We start from the raw sequence: 22,834 nt of genomic DNA on the forward strand, positions 1-22,834 counted from the left end.
TCCTTCGGTTTATAGATGCGGGTATGGTAGACTTTCACAAGCTCGAAAAGCCGAGTCCGATAAGCACCACCATGCCCTCCACCGAGACCAACGGCACCCGGACTGGTTTTCTCCTCAAGCCAGTGGCGAATGGCCGGACAACCACATTAACTTATCAGCACTTTCGTGTCGAGCTCCACCCTGACGATGCCAGGGATAAAGTCTTTCTTGCTATCGTGAAGGCGTTGCTGCGACAGAGCAACCGGCCTTGTACACCGAAGGAATTGAGCAACCTCATTTTGAAGCATAAGCTTACTACTCTGGGGTATGTGAGAGGAAGACGTCGCGAAACGTCTTTTCTCCCTTTGTTAGCACCTTTTTAAAGCTTGCTCACGTTCTTCTCCCGGTTTCTAGGGGAGCGACACCGTACGCTACAGTCTCGTCGAGGATATCCCAGCACTACAAACGAGCGACAGAGCTAAATAGGTCTCCCTTACTCGGGAGGCGCTCGCTCAACGAGAAAAACTCGAGAAGGCTTGTCTACTTTGTCGATCAAGCTGGGGTGCCAGTGAACCCGGGGGAAGATCGGGGCTCGTCAGACTCGGAAGACGGCATGGACGGCAACACGGCAGGATCAACGCGGAATGCCTTCTCCGGCGGTTCCTCCCCATTATTATCCCCAACCAACTCGCTATTACCATCCCGGAACTCGGCATCTGGAGCAGAGGAGAACCACCTTTTCGAGTCCGAACGTCATTCACATCGAACGCCCGTTGCGCCATTACGAGTGTCAACGCGAGTGAAACGCCGACGAAGTCCATACTCACCACCCAATGAACCACAGGCTTTCATGAAGAGGTCTCGGAGTGCAAGCATCAGTGGTCACAGCCTTCCGACAAGTCCCGCTGTTTCGGAAGATGAGGACGATTCAGCTACTCTCGATCGCCAATCTGCACGGTCACACTCAGCCTTGGCACGTTCCGTCTCGCCGGAGAATATCACGCCGGGGCAAGACCAGGGCGAGTTACCATCGACTCCATCAAGTCCAATGTTTGCTTCCTCCAGCTCGCCAACGATTCACGAAGCGGCTTCGAACGATGACATTGAGCCGCAGGGAATGGACGTTGAGGAGGGACCACAGGATTTCTCCGAAGACATGTTGGAAGTCACCGCTGTATTCTCGGCTGAGAATCCACGAGACGCGGATGTACACACGGAGTTCACGGGGACCCGGCAACGTACGACCAGTGACGATTTTGTCTTACATCCTATCACGGCACCACATGTTTCCTCCCTGAGTACGAATACGCCGCCGTCCAAAGTGTACATGTCCCTGCCCGCAGTTCTCGGGTTCGAATCACCAAATCTGCTTCCACCGCCTTTGTTTGGTAGCGCGTTGGGCGTCTTAGGCGAGCTTGACGTAGAATACACAAGCCCGCACAAGGATAATGCGCCTACGGAAGTCTATCGCGGCAATGTCACTGCCAAGTCATTATTCGAGAACAATGAATTCAGTCTATACCATGGATTTCATCATCCCGAGAACGTCAGCGTCAGCGAGTTGGATTTCCTTCTCGGAGAGGGTGCCAATCTGAACGGGGGATGGGGTAGTGGGTTCATGGATACGTCACGAAAACGGGTGGTTGACTCGCAGATGGCTACGGGAAAGTCGGCGAAACGGAGAAGAGTAGAAACAGGATGTCGGGATGGGGTCCCGGAATCCAAGACATGGACTGATGACGATTCAGATGACGCGCGCGACGCTCGAGATCGGTCGGCTGCGAGACCGCCGTCGCAGCCGCTAAGACAGCAGGCCGACTCCAACACGTCAACAGCCGAAACAGGGCAGAGAACGGGAACCGCGTTACCTTGTACGAAGCAATCTGCAACGAACCCTGAAGAACTTGCATCCATGTCCATTCCGTTTGAACAACAGATCATCCCGCCCTATGCACCATCCCCGCCCGCATCCCCCCCGACCAAACGCGACCGCCGGGTGTCGATTGCACCATATGCTGGCCCAGGATCTCTAGCCGTCGCCTCCTATCGATGCAATGGCGACACACTTGAGGTGCATGAGAAAGTGGAGCATCACCCTGTTCCAATACATGTCAGCAAAATCACGAGCGCGCCCTCATTCGAGTTGAACATTCGGACACTGCCCGTGGACCCTTCAGGGCGCGCGTCCAGCACGACGAACTCTGCTGAGGGAGCGAATGGGCAAAAAGTATCATTCCGGCTTGAAGGCTTTGTCCGGGCTCAGGGCTTATTGGACGCGGGGCTGAAGGTCTGGTCGGCTCCTGTGGAAGCCCTTGACACCACGGACCTCCTTGTTGTGAAAGCGGAGAATGGAGCGAAAGCGGATCGGGAGCAATCAGAAGCGTTTGTGTGGAACGCGTTTTTGGAAGAAGTACGAAGCAGGACCGCAGCGCCTCGCACAGTTGATGAGAGCGTCGCTGTGAGGATACATTTGCGGAATAACGACTCTGTCGGCCATACATTTGTCGTACTGAAAGTTAGCGATGCCGAAGGCGATAGTGGGGTGCCTGTCCAGTGTGGCGGTGTGTGGTAGGTTTTTCACAATATGGTTAGGATGGGCGTGGCAACTGCTCATATTCAGTTCTTTGTAGGATTCCAACACAGGAAGCAAGGAAACTCGCAAATCATCTCGGGATCATGGATCGCTTGGACGACTTTCTCACAATGCATCCGGAGGCGTCAGCGAGCGGGGCGTCAGCGAGCGGGCCGCTGTCTCGAGAGCATCTGAACTCCGGACCCCCACCCGGCGCAACATTATCCGTACCAGCCACACCCAATCGTTCCTCCCTGTGCTTGCCTTCCCCGGCACAAACACCCCACCTAGCTGTCGAAGTGAAGATGGCTCCGGCAGCCCGCAGTATCAGCAGTGTAAGCGAGACTGTTCCCGCTGCCGCCATCACCATTGAAGAAGAGATTGCGCACGAAGATGAGGATTTTCTCGTGTTTGAGCAACCCGGACTCACTGGGGATTGGAGTCATGATGGGGACGGCGACGGAAATCATAGTGGAGACGACCCGGCTGGCGACTCCCAGGCGGTAGGGAAGCCGGCGACTCAGCAAGGAGTTGCCCATGCGGTCAGCCATGCACCCCCCGTTACGCTCGACCCAGCAAAGCTGAACCTTGTGAGCCCCGTGGAGCCGGTTGCCGGAAGTGTTCCCATCTACATGACCGATGTAGACGGGATCCTTTGCTATGTCCTGTGGCTGTTGAAAGGCGCCGATGGACAGTATACGGCCACACCTGCTGAAGCAATGAGACACGAACAATCTTCGACTATCCCGCCCTCTTCAAACGAATCGACGGCGACACCTCAGGCCTCAACTTCCGATCCCAACAAAACCGAAAATGTGCCCGTTCCCGTCCTCCGTCGCGTTGACAACAACATGGTCAACGCCACACTTCTCCTGCATGCCGGTGGAATGGTGACGGATAGAGAGCGCAGCATTGTTCTCTCGCTTGAACGGGGACGCGCACGGTGTCGGAAAAAAGGAAGTGGGCTCTACGGGACGTGGATTCCATTGGCGCGTGCCCGGCATTTGGCAAGGACCTTTTGCTTGCAGCAGAAGCTTGGTGGGTTTTTGAGCAACTCTGTGACGAAATCCTCTTTTGGCGTTGTGGAGCCCGAGGTGGTGTTTGAGGATATCACGGTTGGGGGAGTAGGCATGAGGATGGACGACGGCGTTGCAGTAGATAAGATGGAGGTCTTGACGGCGGGTCCTACGACGATGGTGAACCCGCTGGCTTGGAAGGATACACAGGGACGGGGAGCGGTGGCAAGTGCGACATCGACGGTGGGGAAGGCGACTGCCAATGCACGCTCAAAGCAATCGTCTGCTCCCACCGCTAGTCGACCGTCTGCTCGGTCACATCCTGCTGCTGTCAGCACGGCGTTGCCCGTAACTTCAGGCCCCAATGCTGTGAGCTCATCAGGAGCCAAAGCGGCTGTGCCAAGTTCCGCAACGTCGAGCTTACTGCGCCCGCCATTCACGGCGGCCACGACCGCCAGTCCGCTTCATACTCATGGAGTCTCTACCACTAGCGCGCCGAGCACGACGACCCTCACTCCATCACCCGCTACCATTGCCGCCACGCAAGCTGCGATTGCTGCACTGACCAAGTTGGGAGGCAGCGGGCCGTTAACGGCCGCTACCTTAGCAAACGCTCTTGCCGCTCTCAATCAACTCAACGCACATAACAACAAATACGCAGCGAGACCTTTGACAAACACTGTTGGGACAGGTGCCGCTCCGTCGCTTGGAGCTCCAGCGCATACTAATGGGACGGTTAACTCGCCACTGAATCAGGCGCCCACAGGAACGTCAGCCGCATCCGCTTTAGCAACCGTTGCACCAGCCTCTATCCCAAGCCCCGCCAGCATTTTGGAAGCATTCACCAACGTTTTCAAGAGTGGCTTTGCGTCTGGATGGACGCCGACGTCCGCTGGTACCCCGTCTTCGTCTATTGGTACCAAGCCCTCGGCCGCATCGAATCCGGTAACGTCGGCCTTACGTCCATCTGTCGGCACAACGTTCAGTGGGCCACTGGGCTCTCCATTACCCACGTCCTTCGCCGCTTCTCTCACGTCACGACTTGCGTCATCACCGTACAAATTGCCATCAAGCAGCCTGTCTGCCACCACCACCACTGGCCTTGCTCAGTCTTCTCTCAAACCATCCACTGCATTCGCATCGCCATTGAGAGGGTCAACGGTCACTCCTATGCCGGTCGTCAGCTCCGCTAAACCTGTACCCACCACCGGAAGTACCTCGGTCGCAGGCCACTCACATGGCGCGGTATCGAACAACCTAATGTTGACGTCGATTTCGTCCAACGCGAAGATGGCTGCGCCGGCTGCTATGCCCACGTCAGAGACTGCGATGAAGCAAACCGCGGTGACCGCCTCTGCTATCGCGAACCGCTCCACGGGCTTTGCGGCGCCAAATCCCGTTTCCATGCAAATAAACGCGCTGGCCGGCCTACCTCTGTTGGCATCGTCTGGCGTTTCAACAGCTTCATTGGCGTCCACATATCCTTTCCTACCAGTCTCATCTTCTCTACTGGGAAGCGCTACCGTTCATACGCCATTGCCCACCAGCACAGCGACATCGGTCTGCCCAGCCATGAACAACGCCTCTCTTCCAACGACCGCGTTACCCACGTTGGCGACGTCTACATCGCCAGGGTTAGGGAGTGTTCTGCCCATGCTCACCCAGCCATCCGTCCCACTCATTGCTCTGGATGACATCGATGGAGGGGACGGCAAGCTTCCCATTGCAAGCTCGGCAGCACTGGCTGCGGTGGCTGCGGCGGCCGGATTCCCCTTGCATGTGGGACAAAGTCATGTGCAAGAGTTTGCGAAACAGAATACCGTTGGGATCGGCAAGCCAAGCACCACTGAAGGGCTCGCCATGTCCAATATGGCAACCGTGGAAGACTTCACGGATGATGGAAGTCAAGATGAGACTGCGGAGGATGAAGCTGAAGGGGCTGATCATGGTGCGACATCCTATGCGACATCCTACGACGACACGGACGATCTCGATCAAGAAGACGATTTTGACCATCTCAACGCTATGGCTGGCGGCCAACGATTTCCTTCATCGCATCCACCGGCTGTTGGAGGCGGCAAGATCAAGCCTCAGAAACCGATACCGGTCCCTGCCCAAGCAGTTTCGCAGCCCAAGCGCGGGTCCAAAGCACGCGGCGTTGCAGGCGCGGTGGACGGCAAAGCGAGCAGGAAGGCGACTACGGCGGCAGTGGCTCGCAAACCAGCAGCGAAGAAGCAGAAGCAATCCCACGGTACCGGAACAATCGCCGTAGCGAAAGCCATCGCGCGGAAGAAGAGAGGGGCGCGCGTGCCAACCTCGACTCCTTCTACTTCGATACCGACATCCACACCGGTCATTGTTCGATTGGCTGAGGAAGAGGGCGAGGAGACTGACATTGAGATTGATGTAGTCGATGGGGATGGGGTTGATGATTTCCGTTGAGAACGGACACACGTTGAGGACTTTGAAGAATAGCTTAGATGCGCAAGCTAGTCATTTTTGAGAATCTGGCGTCTTAGGCACAGTTGCAGCTTGTAGCGACCGTTTGTGAGCGGTCCTTGCATACATATTTTCCCCAATCTCTTTGCAGGTTTTTGATATTCATACCATAATAAGATAAGATGATTGAAGTATTCATATGTTGGGAAAGTTTTCCACTCTCTACGTTTAGCCGGGCAGTTGTCGTTGTGCATTTATAAGTCTCTATTAGGGTCACGTGAACAGCGTTTTGCCTGAGACATCGAGAAGAGACGCGACGACAAATCACCCACACGCAACTTCCGGGCAAACGACGAAAAAAGCTGCAAATATCAGTATCCCGGCCACGTATCAAGAACCCCTCCACCCGGTTGACACCCATCGGCGTTCCCTCGAGTCGTGCTCTCAAGTCCTACGGCAACGTCGAACCCTTTGAGACTCCCGGACCTGGCGATTTACAGGCGGGCCTGAAAGCCGGTTATTCCGTCGCTTGGGCTCAATGGAATTCTTTGAGCGCCGAAAGCCCGAATTCTTTGTATGAGCACACAGCTCTCTGCTTGTCGTCGGTAAGAAAGGAGTCATAGTCTATGAGGACTTACCTTCAGAAGAAGCTAACTTGGAAGCTTCTGTAGGTGATTCGTTGCAATGTCACACCTTCCGGAGAAATCACTTCGAGACATGGCCCTCGGCTCTGTACGGAGGGTGTCCACCAGGGTGCGCCGCCGTATGCAGATCTCCCGCGCTACACAACGGCGAGCATATTCTGCGGAACTTCAACAAATGCAGAGACCGGTCCCGGTGAAAACGAACGCCCGAGTGTCTTACTCCCGTGGGAAGTTGCCGGCAACAGCTTCTACTTATGAGTACCACAGCGAAGAGACTATGGAAGCGCCATATCGACCGTTGACGCCCGTGCGTGCACCATCCGACGCGTTCGCAGGAGTGGATGATTTCAGCGGGGTCTTATTCAATAGGAAGCCAGATCAATCAAAGTCTCTGGACTCGCATCCAGGTCAGCGATCGCCGGTAAGGTCGGTGCTCGAGGAGCGTCTCATCCTAATGTACGCGGCTCTAGAGTCTGGCGACCTGGGTGGGGCAGAAACGATTTTCCAACGCATGTTAAAACGCCATCTGACGGAAATGCGCGAAATGGTGGATGTGCGGGTTTTTAATGCATTCATCCAAGCATATCTGGCGACCCCGTCGCCACCTAAAGTTGACCGAGCGATGGACTGGTACCGTCGACTGAACTACGAGCTGAACTTGAAACCGAACGAACGCACCTTCGGATTGTTAATACGTCACTTCCTTAAAGCCGGCAACACGGAGCGAGTACGAGCGTTACTGGCTGACATGTCGAGTGCGGGAATACCAGCGGAAACGCTACTGCTGGGAGACTTATTCGAGGAAAAGGAAGACAAAGTGTCGCTCGAAGCGTTCCTTCGAAATGAAGGATTGGGAACATCGGCTGCGCATAAGGCAGATCAGCTGTTGTTATCGGCCCTCGAGAACGACGACGGTCCGTCGGATGAACGGATATCACCCACAGGATCATCTATACTTCTTGACCTGGTATCCGACAAAGCTCCGACGAAGGCCGCAACCAAGCCTCTCCCAGCGTTGAAGTCGGTAGACGCTCTCGGTGTCAACATAATGAGGAAAGCTCTGGACGAGATGCAGGTGGCAAGTCGGGCGGACAAGTTCGAGCAGCAACAATGGTTGGAGGAGCGGTCGGCAGCGGCCGCGGTGCAGGACTTCGAAGAAAGGCTGAAGATCATGCCGGAAGATGTGCGGCGACTGACCGCTATTCCCTCGCAAATGGTCGCATCATGGCACTCCGTCTTCGTTCCTGTATTGAAGCGGGAAATCGAGACAATGAATCAGCTTCGCGAAGATGCAGAGGAGCACGGTCTGGGGCGCTTTTTGTCGCTCCTTCCAGCGGAAAAGCTCTCGCAAATCACCATCTCAGCTTTCCTTCGCAGTCCCACATCTCAGGAGATGGATAAAGGGATAATGGCAGGGCACATGCCTATGGCGAGGTTGTCCATACACATCGGAAGCACCGTTGAGAACGAATACAACGCTCAAAAAATGAAAGTCACGGGTTCCAAGCACAAGCTGAACTTCACGAAAGCTGTGAACAATCTTGCTGGCCAGGGAAAGTTCCAGTCTAACACCGTTCGGAATGTCATGGCGCTACTGGAGCGACGGAACCTGGAACAATCGGTGTGGAATCCGACGTTCCCGCAAGGCATTAAAGCCAAGATTGGAGGCTTTCTTGTAGAGCGCTTTCTTCGAGTGGCCATGTTCCGCATGCAACGAACCGACCCCGAAGACCCCGACCGAATAATAGAGGAACACGTGCCTGCCTTCACGCATAGTATTCAGAACACCACGAATACACAAAAGATAGGGATGATTTCCTACCATCCTGAGCTGTATCAAGTCCTGGCCCGCAGCCCAACCCACGTTGAACCTTACCTGCTACCGATGCTGGTGACCCCGCAACCATGGTTGACCTGGCAGACGGGAGGATACCTGCAACATCGTGTTGAGATGGTCCGGTATCAAGGAGACAGGGAGGCCAAAGCGTATTTGCAAATTGCGGACGACGCCAGTGAACTGACACCAGTTCAAAAAGCCCTGGACATCCTCGGTGCCGTGCCATGGAGCATCAACGACGCTGTGCTGGACGTTGCCGTGAAAATGTGGAACTCGAAGCAGCACGTCACGTCCCTCCCATCGCCAATCGAGGAGCCTCCCGTCGAGCAGCCACCCGGTATAGACGACGACGCTAAACTGAGGAACGAGTATTATAAGAAGGTGAAGGAGCGACATGACCGGCTAGCTACGAACTTTAGTATGCGAGCGGATGCCAACTACAAACTGGAGATCGCAAGAGCAGTAAGTTGACGTGACTTCAAATGAGGCCAACAACCTTTCGTACTGACGATTTTCTTATATCGCAGTTCCTAAACGAAAATTTCTACTTCCCACACAATGTCGACTTCCGAGGTCGCGCCTACCCGATCCCAGCGCATTTGACACATATCGGGAACGATTTATGTCGTGGCCTTCTCCAGTTTGCTGAAGGCAAACCACTAGGAGAAGAGGGATTAAGATGGCTGAAGATCCAGGTCGCTTCTCTGGCGGGCCAGGACAAGGCCTCGTTCGAGGACCGTGAAGCATTTACAATGAAGCATCTGGCACAGGTGTACGAGTCGGCTGATCGGCCATTGGAAGGCACTCGGTGGTGGCTGCAATTCGATAGCCCGTGGCAATTACTGGCTGCTTGTCAGGACTTGACAAACGCACTACGATCAGACCATCCGACGAAATATCTCTCACGACAGCCCATCCATCAAGATGGCACATGCAATGGACTGCAGCATTATGCCGCTCTTGGAGGAGACGAACTCGGCGCGAGACAAGTCAATTTGGCGCCAAGTGAAAAACCTTCCGACATATACACGGGGGTGGCCGATCGGGTGCAGGCATACGTTGACGAGGATTCCAAAACAGGCGTAGAGGAGGCCATCCTGATGAAAAATCGCATCAATCGCAAACTGGTTAAGCAAACAGTGATGACAAACACGTACGGTGTGACATTCATGGGCGCTAAGACTCAGGTCAGCAATCGCCTCAAGGAAGCCCGCGCGGCCGCTCGACATGCCGACAAATCACGAGAGACGTCTTTGGCAAATGCATCGAATGCCGCCGTGGCGAGCCAGGAGGATGAACTGACCGACGACCAGATCTTGAAGTGCTCCCTCTACATTGCCAAGAAAATCTTCGAAGCAATGGGAACGCTCTTCGAAGGTGCTCGAGCGATTCAAATCTGGTTGAGCTCCTCGGCAAATCTGATAGCCCGGTCTACCAACGCCAAGGACATCCCTCCGATGCAGCTCGAAATGGCCGAGCAGCTTGCGAAGATGGGAGTGCTACCTAGTGCATTCACAGTTGCCAACGAGGTTACCACAAATGTGATGGACGAGCAAGAGAAGATCAGTAGTGGTGGCCTTCTCAGCGCTCTCATGGAAGATCTTAACGAGGATGCCTCCGATGAGATTGTGGTGGGCATGGATACGGCCCCGTCAGTGGCTACCGGAAACGCGTCGGACACGGTAGAGGCCGCAAAGCCCGCGTCGCTCAACGTCAAAGACGTCAGTCACAAGGTGGGGAAAACGAGTGCAGTCATCTGGACTACCCCGCTTGGTCTACCATGCGTACAGCCATACCGCAATTACGAAATGCGAGTCATCCAGACCTTACTGCAAACCATTAACATCCGCGACTGGGACTCGCCCGCCACCGTCAACCCCATGAAGCAATCGTCCGCCTTCCCTCCAAACTACATCCATTCCCTCGATGCCTCGCACATGATGATCTCGGCCGTTGCATGTCATGGCGTCAACGTTACATTCGCCGCCGTCCACGATTCGTATTGGACACATGCTTGCGACGTTCCCGTGATGAACGAGATCCTTCGTGAATCCTTCGTCCGTCTGCATTCAGGCGACTTGATGAAACAGCTACGGACCGAATTCATGGACAGATACCGCGGCCACAAGCTGCCGGTGGAAGTCACCCTTTCCGGCGAGCAGGCAGAGGAATGGAAGGCTTGGTGCGATAGCAAAGGGTACAAATCGGGAGTAGGGAAGAAGATGATCAAGAATGGGAAGGTCAAGAAGATAGATACGTGGGTGGACCTCGAGTTTGCGCCGTTGCCCGCGAGAGGGAACTTCGAGTTGGAGAAGGTTAAGGATAGCAAGTACTTCTTTAACTGAAGAACGGGCCCTCGTTGTAATGTCCCTCTCATTTCTACATAGTTTATATCTGCACATATTACACTTTAAGTTATTGCATAGAAACCTGTAGTCAATTGTAGTCTGGAACGTACAGGTCCATCGTCGAAGGCAATATCTGCGCTCCTGGACTTGACGGTGCTTACCGAAGGCGAGGCGGGGTTCCATCCGAAACTATTGCTAGTAGTTGAACACCGCACCCGTGACACACACACCGCACATACAAATACCCTAACCTTTTGTTGCCTCGAGCTGAATCATCCTCACTCCGAGTTTGTTTCCACCAACTTCCCTTCCACCATCTAGGCCGCCGCCTATAAAAGGAAGCCCGCCCTCCCATCCCGTAAACCCTGCTGAAAACCAATCCTCTCAGGCCTTTTGGCGAAGATCCCAACCTATTCTGTCAAAAATCCGTCAATTTTGAGGCTGAGTCGCGCCTCATCCACAAAATCAGTGAATGATCGTGACGGATTTCCTCTGGATTTCCTGCCACTTTCAGTTACTTTCCGTACCGGCACTCCAGTTCTCTCCTCCAAACTTTTGCAACGTTGTCAATCATCAGGGATCTGTTCTGTTTAGTTTGACAAATTGGACCTACTCGGTCGAGTACTATTGGCAACCATACTTCTTTTTCAAACTCGCTGGATTACCGTGGGCTTGCTCATGGCCCTGGCACAGGTGTCCCCAGCATTGCGCCACTTCTGGATGACGCCGAGCTCATATGAGCATCTACAAAATAAGGAAAAAAAAGTCTCAATGTGTCTATGATCACGGGCAGAGACGGCCACACCTTGAAAGTTCGACAACCGCGCTTAGTGAAGACCTTGTCAAAATAGCACTTCACCTGATCGAAGAGTGGTGGACCGCTGCGTTGCTCGTGAGAACGGTTGTATTTCCAGCCGCTCACGATGAAATGCCGCTTGCCGGGGATGCCGACCCGAGATCCGGCCCGTTCCTCAGGTGTAACCCGTCTTGTTTTGGCAGCTATACCCTTTTACTCGGCGAAGCGAGAGGGGCCGGGGAGGAAGGTCGTGGATCACAGATGGCTTTACGGAAGACAGCACGGGTATCCTATCGTTCTCGTTTTCCGGCCATCCTTTAGCTCTCCCCAATGACCGTACCGTTGGTTCCAACATTGGGAGGTCGGGCAACGCGTCCAACACGCGTGCCTATGGCGCCTGCCGAGTTACCGTTCCCTCAAGCGAGCCATGTCATACACCGCTAAACTCAACTCCGCAGGCATCAGGGCACTTCCACCGTTGCGACGGGCGGAAATCCGGGCAAAATTGTTTGCCCTCGTGTTTAGCCCAAGAATTTAGCCTCAGGGCCAAGCATGTCCACCGTGTCCAACTGGCAACGCGCTCAACCCCATCGCCGCGTACAAAAACGTGGTCATAGTGTAGACATAAAAGGCACCTCCACATCCATAAAAAAGGTACCCGGGGGGATTTCCCCCCAGGGCTTTCTCCACATTTCTCCACAAGTCTCATTTCTCCACAAGTCTTTCGATCAGTTCGCAATGGAGGTGGGTTTCCCCTCTGCCAACACACGGGAACAAGAGGACGACGCTGTGGCCGAGCTTTTTTTTAAGTCATACTTGACGAGGAACGCTGCAAAGGTTATTGGTGATGGCCGGCAAGGTTCATTGCCGGGGAAGAGGGGGAACCGCACCCGGGGGTGGCTCCGCGGCCACCTGCAGTTCATCGCTGACTACTTTGGGCCGGACGAGCTGTCACTTGGCGGAGAAGCTGAATTCACTCGGACGTATGGCATCACTTTTGAGATGTTTGACACCCTGTGCAATGTTATTGCGGCCTATGATGCATACTTCCGTCAGACGCGGGATGCCTTTGGGAAACTGGGCATCTCCACACAATTGAAGATCTGTATTGGACTTGAGTACCTCCGCACTGCGAGAGCATACAAGTCCAACTCGCAGTATCTTTGAGTTTCAGGGGAAACCGCCCGCCTCACAGTCGTACGCTTTCTCCACGCTATGGTCGAGCTTTACACCCCAGTGTACCTCACCCCGCCGTCAGTCTCCCAAACCCAGGACATACTGAAACTCAATGAGGATGCGGGGTGGCCAGGCATGCTGGAAAGCATTGATTGCATGCACGTCGTGTGGAAAAACTGTCCTTCCGCTCACCAGGGGCAGTAACTTGACAAGGACGGGAATTTCTCCATCATCCTCGAGGGTGGGTGGGCGTCCTCCCCAGGGGTACTTTCCCCTGGGTCCCTTCCTCTCCTCACTTGCTTACTCCTTTTTTTCTCAGCGGTGGCCCAGCACGACCTTTATATCACGCATGCGTTCTTTGGAATGACTGGGACGAACAACGACAAGACCGTGTGGGAACATTCTCCCCTGCGGCATCGCATTTTGCGGGGTGCCGCGCCCCAAGTGTCATTCGAAGTCAATGGACAAACTTATCATGAAGGGTATTACCTTGCCGATGGCATATACCCTGATGAGACGTGCTTTGTCAAGTCATTGACCCAACCATTGTCGGATGTGGAGAAGCTTTTCACCCAGAGGCAGGAGTCCCAGCGGAAAGACGTGGAGAGGGCCTTTGGCGTTTTGCGACAGCGTTGGGAGTTCCTCCGCCAGCCCGTCAAGCTGCACAAAGAATCACTCATCAAGCGGGGTGTATTGACATGCATCATTCTCCACAACTGGCATATCATCAAGCGGAGATGGAGGGATGGCTGGCATATGCCCGACGAAGGGTCGGCAACTGTCACAGATGGGCAGGGTGATACTTGTGGGGGGTCTGGGGACGCTACCCAGGGGGGGGAAATCAATGCGGAGCGTGGCCGCAAATTGAAGGATCCTCTCATGCACCTGCGTTTGAGGAGCGATATAGCCCAGCTGTTATGAATGGGTGGAGCCGATGGAAATAGAGGCGACTTGTGGTGCAGGTTGTTGACAGGTAATGGTATTCAGACCGAAACAAGAACTAGAACAAGACTAGGAAGAACTGGTGTTGATCTGCTGGGGGATCAGGACGTGGGGAGCTCAGGGGAGGCGGCTATTTATGTTTTTCTGGGAAGGCTGGGGAAGCGTGGGGAAGCAGAAGGGTACGGAATGAGAGGGAAGCCAAGAGAAGCGCCAAGGGTGGGGAAGCATAGAAACAGAAGACTGGGGATGGGGTGGCTACGCTGAGGCTGTGGGCGGGTACGTGGGGAAGTATGGAGAAGGGTTTGTAAGCGCCGAGTGTTGGGAGGTGTGGCTACGTGCGGCTGCGTGGAGAAATGAAGGCAGTGGCAGGTGTGGGGTAGCGCGGCTGCGTGCGGCTGCGAGGTTTGGCAGATGTCAGGTTTTGACAGGGAATTGACATTGACTGACTGTTGGGATGCTGTCATGAGGTAAGCGCATGGTATGGACGCGTCGTCCATAACATCACCCCCTCCTTTAGCCACGGCGTCCGGATGTTGTTTTGATGTTGGCAGGCTTTGGTCGGGGTTTGTCGGGGTACTTTTGGTGGAATTGGGCAACAAGCTCTTGACATCGGGCAAGGTGTTCCACTGGCTCCCATGTGTTCTCCGAGCTTGGCCAACCCTGCCACTTGATGAGGTACTGAAGGTGCGTGCGTCAAATACGGGAGTCAAGAATGTCTTCCACAATCCATTCCTCCTGTCCTTCGACTTCTTCTGGTGGGGTGGGTTCTGGCTCAGTTCGCTCCGGAATGGTGAAACGTGGTTCAAGAAGGGACACATGGAAGACGTTGTGAATTTTGTAGGATGGGGGAAGCTTGAGGCGATATGTGACCGAGTTGATCTTCTCCGTGATTGTGAAGGGGCCAATCTTAAGGTGATCAAGTTTCTGGGAAGGTCGGAGAGTCTTGAGATTCCGTTGTAAGAGCCAGACACTGTCCCCGGGTTTCATGTCTGGGCCAGGTGCCCTCTTAGCATCGGCAAAGCGCTTCATGCGTCCTTGGGCCTCCTTGAGCTCAGTGGCAAGCTGTTCATGGATTTCCTTGAGATGGTTGGCACGAGCTTCGGCTGCAGGATCAAGGGATTCGGTTGTGGTGGCGGAAGCCAGACTGAATTGAGGATGGAACCCATAGTTGGCGTAGAAGGGGGTTGTCTGGGTGGCGATGGTGTTATTGTAAGAGAACTCAGCAGAAGACAAGAGTTCCTTCCAGTTATCTTGTTGATAGTGGCAAAAGCAGCGAAGGTATTGCTCAAGAATCTGATTGGTCCGCTCGGTTTGTCCATCGCTCTGGGGATGGAACGCCGATGAGAGGTTGACCTTGGTTCCCAGGAGAGCGAAGAGACGTTTCCAGAAGTGGGAGTTGAACTGTGGGCCACGGTCAGATACAATATCGTCGGGGAGTCCATGGAGCCGGATGACATGGTGCCAGATGAGATCCGCAGTTGACTCAGCGGTGGCAGTTTTCCTGCACGGTACAAAGTGCGCCATCTTGGTGAACCGGCAGATGACAACGAGCACAGAATCAACCCCATCACTGGCGGGTAGATCCGTGATGAAGTCCATGGAAATTGACCCCCAGGGGCGGTCAGGGACCTGCAGGGGTTGGAGGAGACCGTAGGGCTTGTGTCTGCTGGTCTTGGCTTGAGCACATACGTCGCAGGACCTGATGTAGGACTTGACAAAACGCCATTGGCTAGGCCACCAGTAGTTGCGTGAGATGAGCTCCAGGGTCTTTGACATGCCGTAGTGTCCTGCCAAACGCGTGTCATGCATGTCCCGGCAGATCTCAGCACGGAGCTTGTTGGTGGGGACGTAGACAAGGTTGTCGTACAGCAGAACCCCATTTTCCTCGGAGAATCGCTTTATCCGTTCTTGGTCTTCTTGAGATTGCTGGGCAATGGGGGCCCTAAGCTGTCGCCGGATGGTTTGCGCAAACACATCGGATGCCAGGGCAGCTTTGATTTGGTCAAGGAGCGAGGAGTCCAGTGGGGTCAGATAAGTGGCGGCCAGGCGGAGATGGTCAGGGGTGAGGATCGTGGTTTCCTGGGAGCGGAATGCTTCTTCCCCCTCCCTTAGCTCGTATTCAGAGCGACGAGAGAGGGCGTCAGCTTGGTGTTGCTGGGTACCAGGGCGGTATGTGATGACAAAGTCGAAATCAGCAAAGAAGATTGACCAGCGGGATTGGCGGCGGTTGAGGGTACGGGTAGTCATGAAGTACTGGAGGTTCTTGTGGTCACAGTAAACGATGACCTTGTGGCGGGCACCAATGAGGTGGTGTCGCCATTGAGCAAATGAGTCTTGGATAGCCAGGAGTTCCTTGTCGTAGATCTCATAGTTGATTTCCTCAGGAGTAAATTTGCGGGAGTGAAAGGCCACGGGGTGGAGTTGATCTGTGTCATCGGGTTGAAGGAGGACGGCGCCAAGGGCAAAGTCGGAGGCATCGGATTCGACAATGAAGGGCTTGTTGTTATGAATGGGCGGAGCCGATGGAAATAGAGGCGACTTGTGGTGCAGGTTGTTGACAGGTAATGGTATTCAGACCGAAACAAGAACTAGAACAAGACTAGGAAGAACTGGTGTTGATCTGCTGGGGGATCAGGACGTGGGGAGCTCAGGGGAGGCGGCTATTTATGTTTTTCTGGGAAGGCTGGGGAAGCGTGGGGAAGCAGAAGGGTACGGAATGAGAGGGAAGCCAAGAGAAGCGCCAAGGGTGGGGAAGCATAAAAACAGAAGACTGGGGATGGGGTGGCTACGCTGAGGCTGTGGGCGGGTACGTGGGGAAGTATGGAGAAGGGTTTGTAAGCGCCGAGTGTTGGGAGGTGTGGCTACGTGCGGCTGCGTGGAGAAATGAAGGCAGTGGCAGGTGTGGGGTAGCGCGGCTGCGTGCGGCTGCGAGGTTTGGCAGATGTCAGGTTTTGACAGGGAATTGACATTGACTGACTGTTGGGATGCTGTCATGAGGTAAGCGCATGGTATGGACGCGTCGTCCATAACACTTGTCAGGGTCGGGGTGAGTCAGGATAGGTGCGGAGGTGAAGGCTTTCTTGAGGGTTTCAAAAGCTAGGTGTGCAGCGTGGGTCCATTTGAATGGCAAGTCTTTGCGAGTGAGCGTGGTCAGGGGTGCAACGATCGCAGAGTACCCTTTGATGAATCGCAGGTAGAAGTTGGCAAAACCAAGGAAGCGCTGGATGCCTTTGACATTCGTCGGGGGTTCCCATTCGGTAATGGCAGCCGTCTTCTTTGGGTCCATGGAAATGCCTTGCTGGGAGATGATAAACCCCAGGAACTCAACAGAGTCACGGTTGAATTCGCATTTTTCCGGTTTCGCATACAGCCCGTGCTGGCGGAGTCGTGAGAGCACCTCTCGGACGTGGTTGGGGTGGTCTGCTGGGTTTTTTGAGAAGATCAGAATGTCGTCAAGGTAGACCACAACAAAAACGTCGAGAATGTCACGGAATATGTCGTTCATGAGGTGTTGGAATACTCCAGGGGCATTGGTGAGCCCAAACGGCATGACATTATACTCGAATAGGCCGTAGCGACATCGGAACGCTGTCTTCCATTCATCCCCTGGCCGGATCCAAAGAAGGTTGTAGGCTCCCCGGAGGTCAATCTTGGTGAGCCGGCGTGCCCCTCGAAGACGATCCATGATGCTGTTAATCAAGGGCAAGGGATAGCGATTCTTGATGGTGATATTGTTGAGTCCACGATAGTCGACGCACAGACGGAGGGAACCGTCCTTTTTCTTGACAAAGAGGACTGGGGCACCGGCGGGAGACTTGGAGTGCTTGATGAACCCCTTAGCTAGGTTCTCTTCAAGGTAGTCACAGAGTGCCTGCATTTCAGGCTCGCTGAGACTATAGATCGGGCCGAACGGTGGCTGTTTGCCCTCTTCTAAGTCGATGGGACAGTCGTAGGGTCAGTGCTCTGGGAGGGTATGTGCGTTCTTCTTGGCGAAGACGTCCGCAAAATCTTGGTATTCTTCAGGAATGATGGCCTTCGGATCTTTTGGAGGAGTGGTCGCCAGGGCTTGGGAATCTGACTTGGTCGGATTGGCGTAGGCAATGAATGCCTGGTCATGCCTTGCCGCCACACGGAAAGCTGGGGCGCTGATAAACGATACGTGGATCGGTGTGGGTGCTGGGTCCAGTGTGTTGGGTGTCTGGGCTAGGGAGACTGAAATCTCGTCTTGATGGATACGGATCAGAGGTTCAGGGGTTTTTGAGGGCTTCGGGCTAGGTTCTGTTGGCAGGGCATCCCAGGAGGCGTATTGTCCAAAACCGCAATGGCAGCGGACGCAAAGAGTGCGAGTCTTCCAGTGTAGCTCCACATCATGGAGCTCAAACCAGGGAAGCCCCAGGATGATTGGCGCATGCGGGGAACATGTCACATGGAATACCACCTCCTCAAAATGGTCGTTGACCCACATGCCCAAAGGTTGGGTGTGATGGGTAATGGAGCCCGCATGGCTGGGACGTCCGTCAACCAGTTCAAGCGCAATGGGGTCCTCCTTCTCGACAAGTGGGATGCGGTGCTTGCGGGCATAACTTTCGTCGATGAAGCACGACATCGCACCGGTGTCGAGTAGTGCTGAAAGCTGAACTGGAGCTCGCTGGGCCGATATCTGCAGGGTAACAGGGTACTCGAATGGTGAGGATGGGCCCAAAGTCCGCATGGGTGAGGGTATCTCAGATAGGAGATTGACATTGTTGGTGGTCAGGAGAAGGGTGTTGCTGGAGATGCCAGGATCGGAGCAAGGTTTTGTGGCTTCTCCCTTGGCAGTACTTGCGTGGTGAGAAGGCCCAGGACAGGTGTTGCCCAGCTGCTCGGCCTTTACTGCAGCTGGACTTGGGCAAAATCCTGGATGGGTGCAGGTTCCTTAACCGCGACATTCGCCGTGCGTATCTTGTTCGGGCAGAGTTCGGCTATGTGGCCGGGTTTACCACAGTAGAGGCAAAGTTTGTTTGTGATGTGGTGTTGGCGCTCTAGCGGTGTGAGGGGTCCTCGCGGACGAGCAGCGTCAATGATCATAGGGTCGTCTGGGCGGTTGTCGGGGCTCATGAGGGTGGGGCTAGTGGTAACTGGCACATATGGCTGTCGGTTCCTGCTTCGCTCTAGACGGCGCTCAAACAATCGGTTGTCACATTGGATGGCCTGTTCCATCACGGTGTCGATTGAGGCGGTAGGGGGCATCGTGAGCATTAAGTCCTTGACGTCTTCTTTGAGGCCGCGATGGAAGGTGGCAATCAATGCCTGGTCATTCCACGACACATCGCATTGCAGCTGTCGGAATTCAGCTACATACTCTGTTGCTGCACGGGTTTGTCGAAGGTTCTGGAGCTTGTTTTCGGATGTGCGGATCCTGTCGCTGTCTCCAAAGACTGCTTGCATTTGCTGGATGAAATCATCCAGGTTTGTAAGGGAATGATGGTCTTGTTCGACAAGGGGCGCCAGCCAGGCCTGGGCGGTGCCAGTGAGGTAGGTGCCAATAGTTCGTATCTTGGTCTGATCATTGGGGTAGCGCCTGGGTTGGAGGGCGAACATGAGCCGGATCTGGTTGAGGAACCCACGGAACTTGATTCGGGTGCCATCAAATTTGTCTGGGAGACTGATTTTGGGTTCGGGGGCGTGGGTGGCAGGGGCAGTGGTCTGGGTTTGCGCTAGTTCGGCTTGTAGGGTGGTATTCTGTGCTCGAAGTTCGTCAATCGCATTGCACATGGCTTGCCAGGCTTCGGCCGTGAGGTGAAGGGCGTCGGACATGGTGATTTGGCGTGGAGGTACAGCGGCTGGGGGTTGTTGAGCAGATCAAACTGTTATGAATGGGCGGAGCCGATGGAAATAGAGGCGACTTGTGGTGCAGGTTGTTGACAGGTAATGGTATTCAGACCGAAACAAGAACTAGAACAAGACTAGGAAGAACTGGTGTTGATCTGCTGGGGGATCAGGACGTGGGGAGCTCAGGGGAGGCGGCTATTTATGTTTTTCTGGGAAGGCTGGGGAAGCGTGGGGAAGCAGAAGGGTACGGAATGAGAGGGAAGCCAAGAGAAGCGCCAAGGGTGGGGAAGCATAGAAACAGAAGACTGGGGATGAGGTGGCTACGCTGAGGCTGTGGGCGGGTACGTGGGGAAGTATGGAGAAGGGTTTGTAAGCGCCGAGTGTTGGGAGGTGTGGCTACGTGCGGCTGCGTGGAGAAATGAAGGCAGTGGCAGGTGTGGGGTAGCGCGGCTGCGTGCGGCTGCGAGGTTTGGCAGATGTCAGGTTTTGACAGGGAATTGACATTGACTGACTGTTGGGATGCTGTCATGAGGTAAGCGCATGGTATGGACGCGTCGTCCATAACACTTGTCAGGGTCGGGGTGAGTCAGGATAGGTGCGGAGGTGAAGGCTTTCTTGAGGGTTTCAAAAGCTAGGTGTGCAGCGTGGGTCCATTTGAATGGCAAGTCTTTGCGAGTGAGCGTGGTCAGGGGTGCAACGATCGCAGAGTACCCTTTGATGAATCGCCGGTAGAAGTTGGCAAAACCAAGGAAGCGCTGGATGCCTTTGACATTCGTCGGGGGTTCCCATTCGGTAATGGCAGCCGTCTTCTTTGGGTCCATGGAAATGCCTTGCTGGGAGATGATAAACCCCAGGAACTCAACAGAGTCACGGTTGAATTCGCATTTTCCGGTTTCGCATACAGCCCGTGCTGGCGGAGTCGTGAGAGCACCTCTCGGACGTGGTTGGGGTGGTCTGCTGGGTTTTTTGAGAAGATCAGAATGTCGTCAAGGTAGACCACAACAAAAACGTCGAGAATGTCACGGAATATGTCGTTCATGAGGTGTTGGAATACTCCAGGGGCATTGGTGAGCCCAAACGGCATGACATTATACTCGAATAGGCCGTAGCGACATCGGAACGCTGTCTTCCATTCATCCCCTGGCCGGATCCAAAGAAGGTTGTAGGCTCCCCGGAGGTCAATCTTGGTGAGCCGGCGTGCCCCTCGAAGACGATCCATGATGCTGTTAATCAAGGGCAAGGGATAGCGATTCTTGATGGTGATATTGTTGAGTCCACGATAGTCGACGCACAGACGGAGGGAACCGTCCTTTTTCTTGACAAAGAGGACTGGGGCACCGGCGGGAGACTTGGAGTGCTTGATGAACCCCTTAGCTAGGTTCTCTTCAAGGTAGTCACAGAGTGCCTGCATTTCAGGCTCGCTGAGACTATAGATCGGGCCGAACGGTGGCTGTTTGCCCTCTTCTAAGTCGATGGGACAGTCGTAGGGTCGGTGCTCTGGGAGGGTATCTGCGTTCTTCTTGGCGAAGACGTCCGCAAAATCTTGGTATTCTTCAGGAATGATGGCCTTCGGATCTTTTGGAGGAGTGGTCGCCAGGGCTTGGGAATCTGACTTGGTCGGATTGGCGTAGGCAATGAATGCCTGGTCATGCCTTGCCGCCACATGGAAAGCTGGGGCGCTGATAAACGATACGTGGATCGGTGTGGGTGCTGGGTCCAGTGTGTTGGGTGTCTGGGCTAGGGAGACTGAAATCTCGTCTTGATGGATACGGATCAGAGGTTCAGGGGTTCTTGAGGGCTTCGGGCTAGGTTCTGTTGGCAGGGCACCCCAGGAGGCGTTTGTCCAAAACCGCAATGGCAGCGGACGCAAAGAGTGCGAGTCTTCCAGTGTAGCTCCACATCATGGAGCTCAAACCAGGGAAGCCCCAGGATGATTGGCGCATGCGGGGAACATGTCACATGGAATACCACCTCCTCAAAATGGTCGTTGACGCACATGCCCAAAGGTTGGGTGTGATGGGTAATGGAGCCCGCATGGCTGGGACGTCCGTCAACCAGTTCAAGCGCAATGGGGTCCTCCTTCTTGACAAGTGGGATGCGGTGCTTGCGGGCATAACTTTTGTCGATGAAGCACGACATCGCACCGGTGTCGAGTAGTGCTGAAAGCTGAACTGGAGCTCGCTGGGCCGATATCTGCAGGGTAACAGGGTACTCGAATGGTGAGGATGGGCCCAAAGTCCGCATGGGTGAGGGTATCTCAGATAGGAGATAGACATTGTTGGTGGTCAGGAGAAGGGTGTTGCTGGAGATGCCAGGATCGGAGCAAGGTTTTGTGGCTTCTCCCTTGGCAGTACTTGCGTGGTGAGAAGGCCCAGGACAGGTGTTGCCCAGCTGCTCGGCCTTTACTGCAGCTGGACTTGGGCAAAATCCTGGATGGGTGCAGGTTCCTTAACCGCGACATTCGCCGTGCGTATCTTGTTCGGGCAGAGTTTGGCTATGTGGCCGGGTTTACCACAGTAGAGGCAAAGTTTGTTTGTGATGCGGTGTTGGCGCTCTAGCGGTGTGAGGGGTCCTCGCGGACGAGCAGCGTCAATGATCATAGGGTCGTCTGGGCGGTTGTCGGGGCTCATGAGGGTGGGGCTAGTGGTAACTGGCACATATGGCTGTTGGTTCCTGCTTCGCTCTAGACGGCGCTCAAACAATCGGTTGTCACATTGGATGGCCTGTTCCATCACGGTGTCGATTGAGGCGGTAGGGGGCATCGTGAGCATTAAGTCCTTGACGTCTTCTTTGAGGCCGCGACGGAAGGTGGCAATCAATGCCTGGTCATTCCACGACACATCGCATTGCAGCTGTCGGAATTCAGCTACATACTCTGTTGCTGCACGGGTTTGTCGAAGGTTCTGGAGCTTGTTTTCGGATGTGCGGATCCTGTCGCTGTCTCCAAAGACTGCTTGCATTTGCTGGATGAAATCATCCAGGTTCGTAAGGGAATGATGGTCTTGTTCGACAAGGGGCGCCAGCCAGGCCTGGGCGGTGCCAGTGAGGTAGGTGCCAATAGTTCGTATCTTGGTCTGATCGTTGGGGGTAGCGCCTGGGTTGGAGGGCAAACATGAGCCGGATCTGGTTGAGGAACCCACGGAACTTGCTTCGGGTGCCATCAAATTTGTCTGGGAGACTGATTTTGGGTTCGGGGGCGTGGGTGGCAGGGGCAGTGGTCTGGGTTTGCGCTAGTTCGGCTTGTAGGGTGGTATTCTGTGCTCGAAGTTCGTCA

The 22,834-nt window shown here is 54.6% G+C and overlaps 3 protein-coding genes across 3 annotated transcripts; all 3 read left to right on the forward strand.

The window, feature by feature from the left end:
* Positions 1 to 3,270: 3,270 nt before the first annotated feature.
* On the forward strand, positions 3,271 to 3,606 carry EV422DRAFT_494199 (uncharacterized protein; the record flags this gene model as incomplete). The annotated part of the gene is made up of 1 exon (XM_053067725.1): positions 3,271 to 3,606. A coding segment is annotated over one exon (336 nt), but the record flags the coding sequence as incomplete, so codon positions are not given.
* Positions 3,607 to 6,333: 2,727 nt separating this feature from the next.
* Positions 6,334 to 11,246, forward strand: EV422DRAFT_523046 (uncharacterized protein). Its single transcript, XM_053069873.1, has 6 exons — positions 6,334 to 6,611; positions 6,678 to 7,057; positions 7,121 to 8,949; positions 9,015 to 10,883; positions 10,948 to 11,024; positions 11,087 to 11,246. The coding sequence occupies exons 2-4, from the start codon at positions 6,691 to 6,693 to the stop codon at positions 10,830 to 10,832; spliced, it is 4,014 nt and encodes a 1,337-aa protein (XP_052927198.1). The 5' UTR covers positions 6,334 to 6,611; positions 6,678 to 6,690; the 3' UTR covers positions 10,833 to 10,883; positions 10,948 to 11,024; positions 11,087 to 11,246.
* A 1,243-nt stretch (positions 11,247 to 12,489) lies between these two features.
* On the forward strand, positions 12,490 to 12,798 carry EV422DRAFT_480845 (uncharacterized protein; the record flags this gene model as incomplete). Its single annotated transcript, XM_053067304.1, has 1 exon — positions 12,490 to 12,798. A coding segment is annotated over one exon (309 nt), but the record flags the coding sequence as incomplete, so codon positions are not given.
* Positions 12,799 to 22,834: the final 10,036 nt, after the last annotated feature.

The sequence above is a fragment of the Fimicolochytrium jonesii genome, assembly GCF_025526975.1.
Source record: "Fimicolochytrium jonesii strain JEL569 chromosome Unknown EV422scaffold_6, whole genome shotgun sequence".
NCBI lineage: Eukaryota > Fungi > Chytridiomycota > Chytridiomycetes > Spizellomycetales > Powellomycetaceae > Fimicolochytrium > Fimicolochytrium jonesii.

Excerpts from the sequence above, each read along its gene's own strand:
- EV422DRAFT_523046 (XM_053069873.1), top strand. The coding sequence starts at position 6,691 with ATGTCACACCTTCCGGAGAAATCACTTCGAGACATGGCCCTCGGCTCT. Across the intron at positions 7,058-7,120 it reads GTCTCTGGACTCGCATCCAG|AGTCTGGCGACCTGGGTGGG; the intron begins GTCAGCGATCGC and ends ACGCGGCTCTAG. Across the intron at positions 8,950-9,014 it reads AACTGGAGATCGCAAGAGCA|TTCCTAAACGAAAATTTCTA; the intron begins GTAAGTTGACGT and ends CTTATATCGCAG.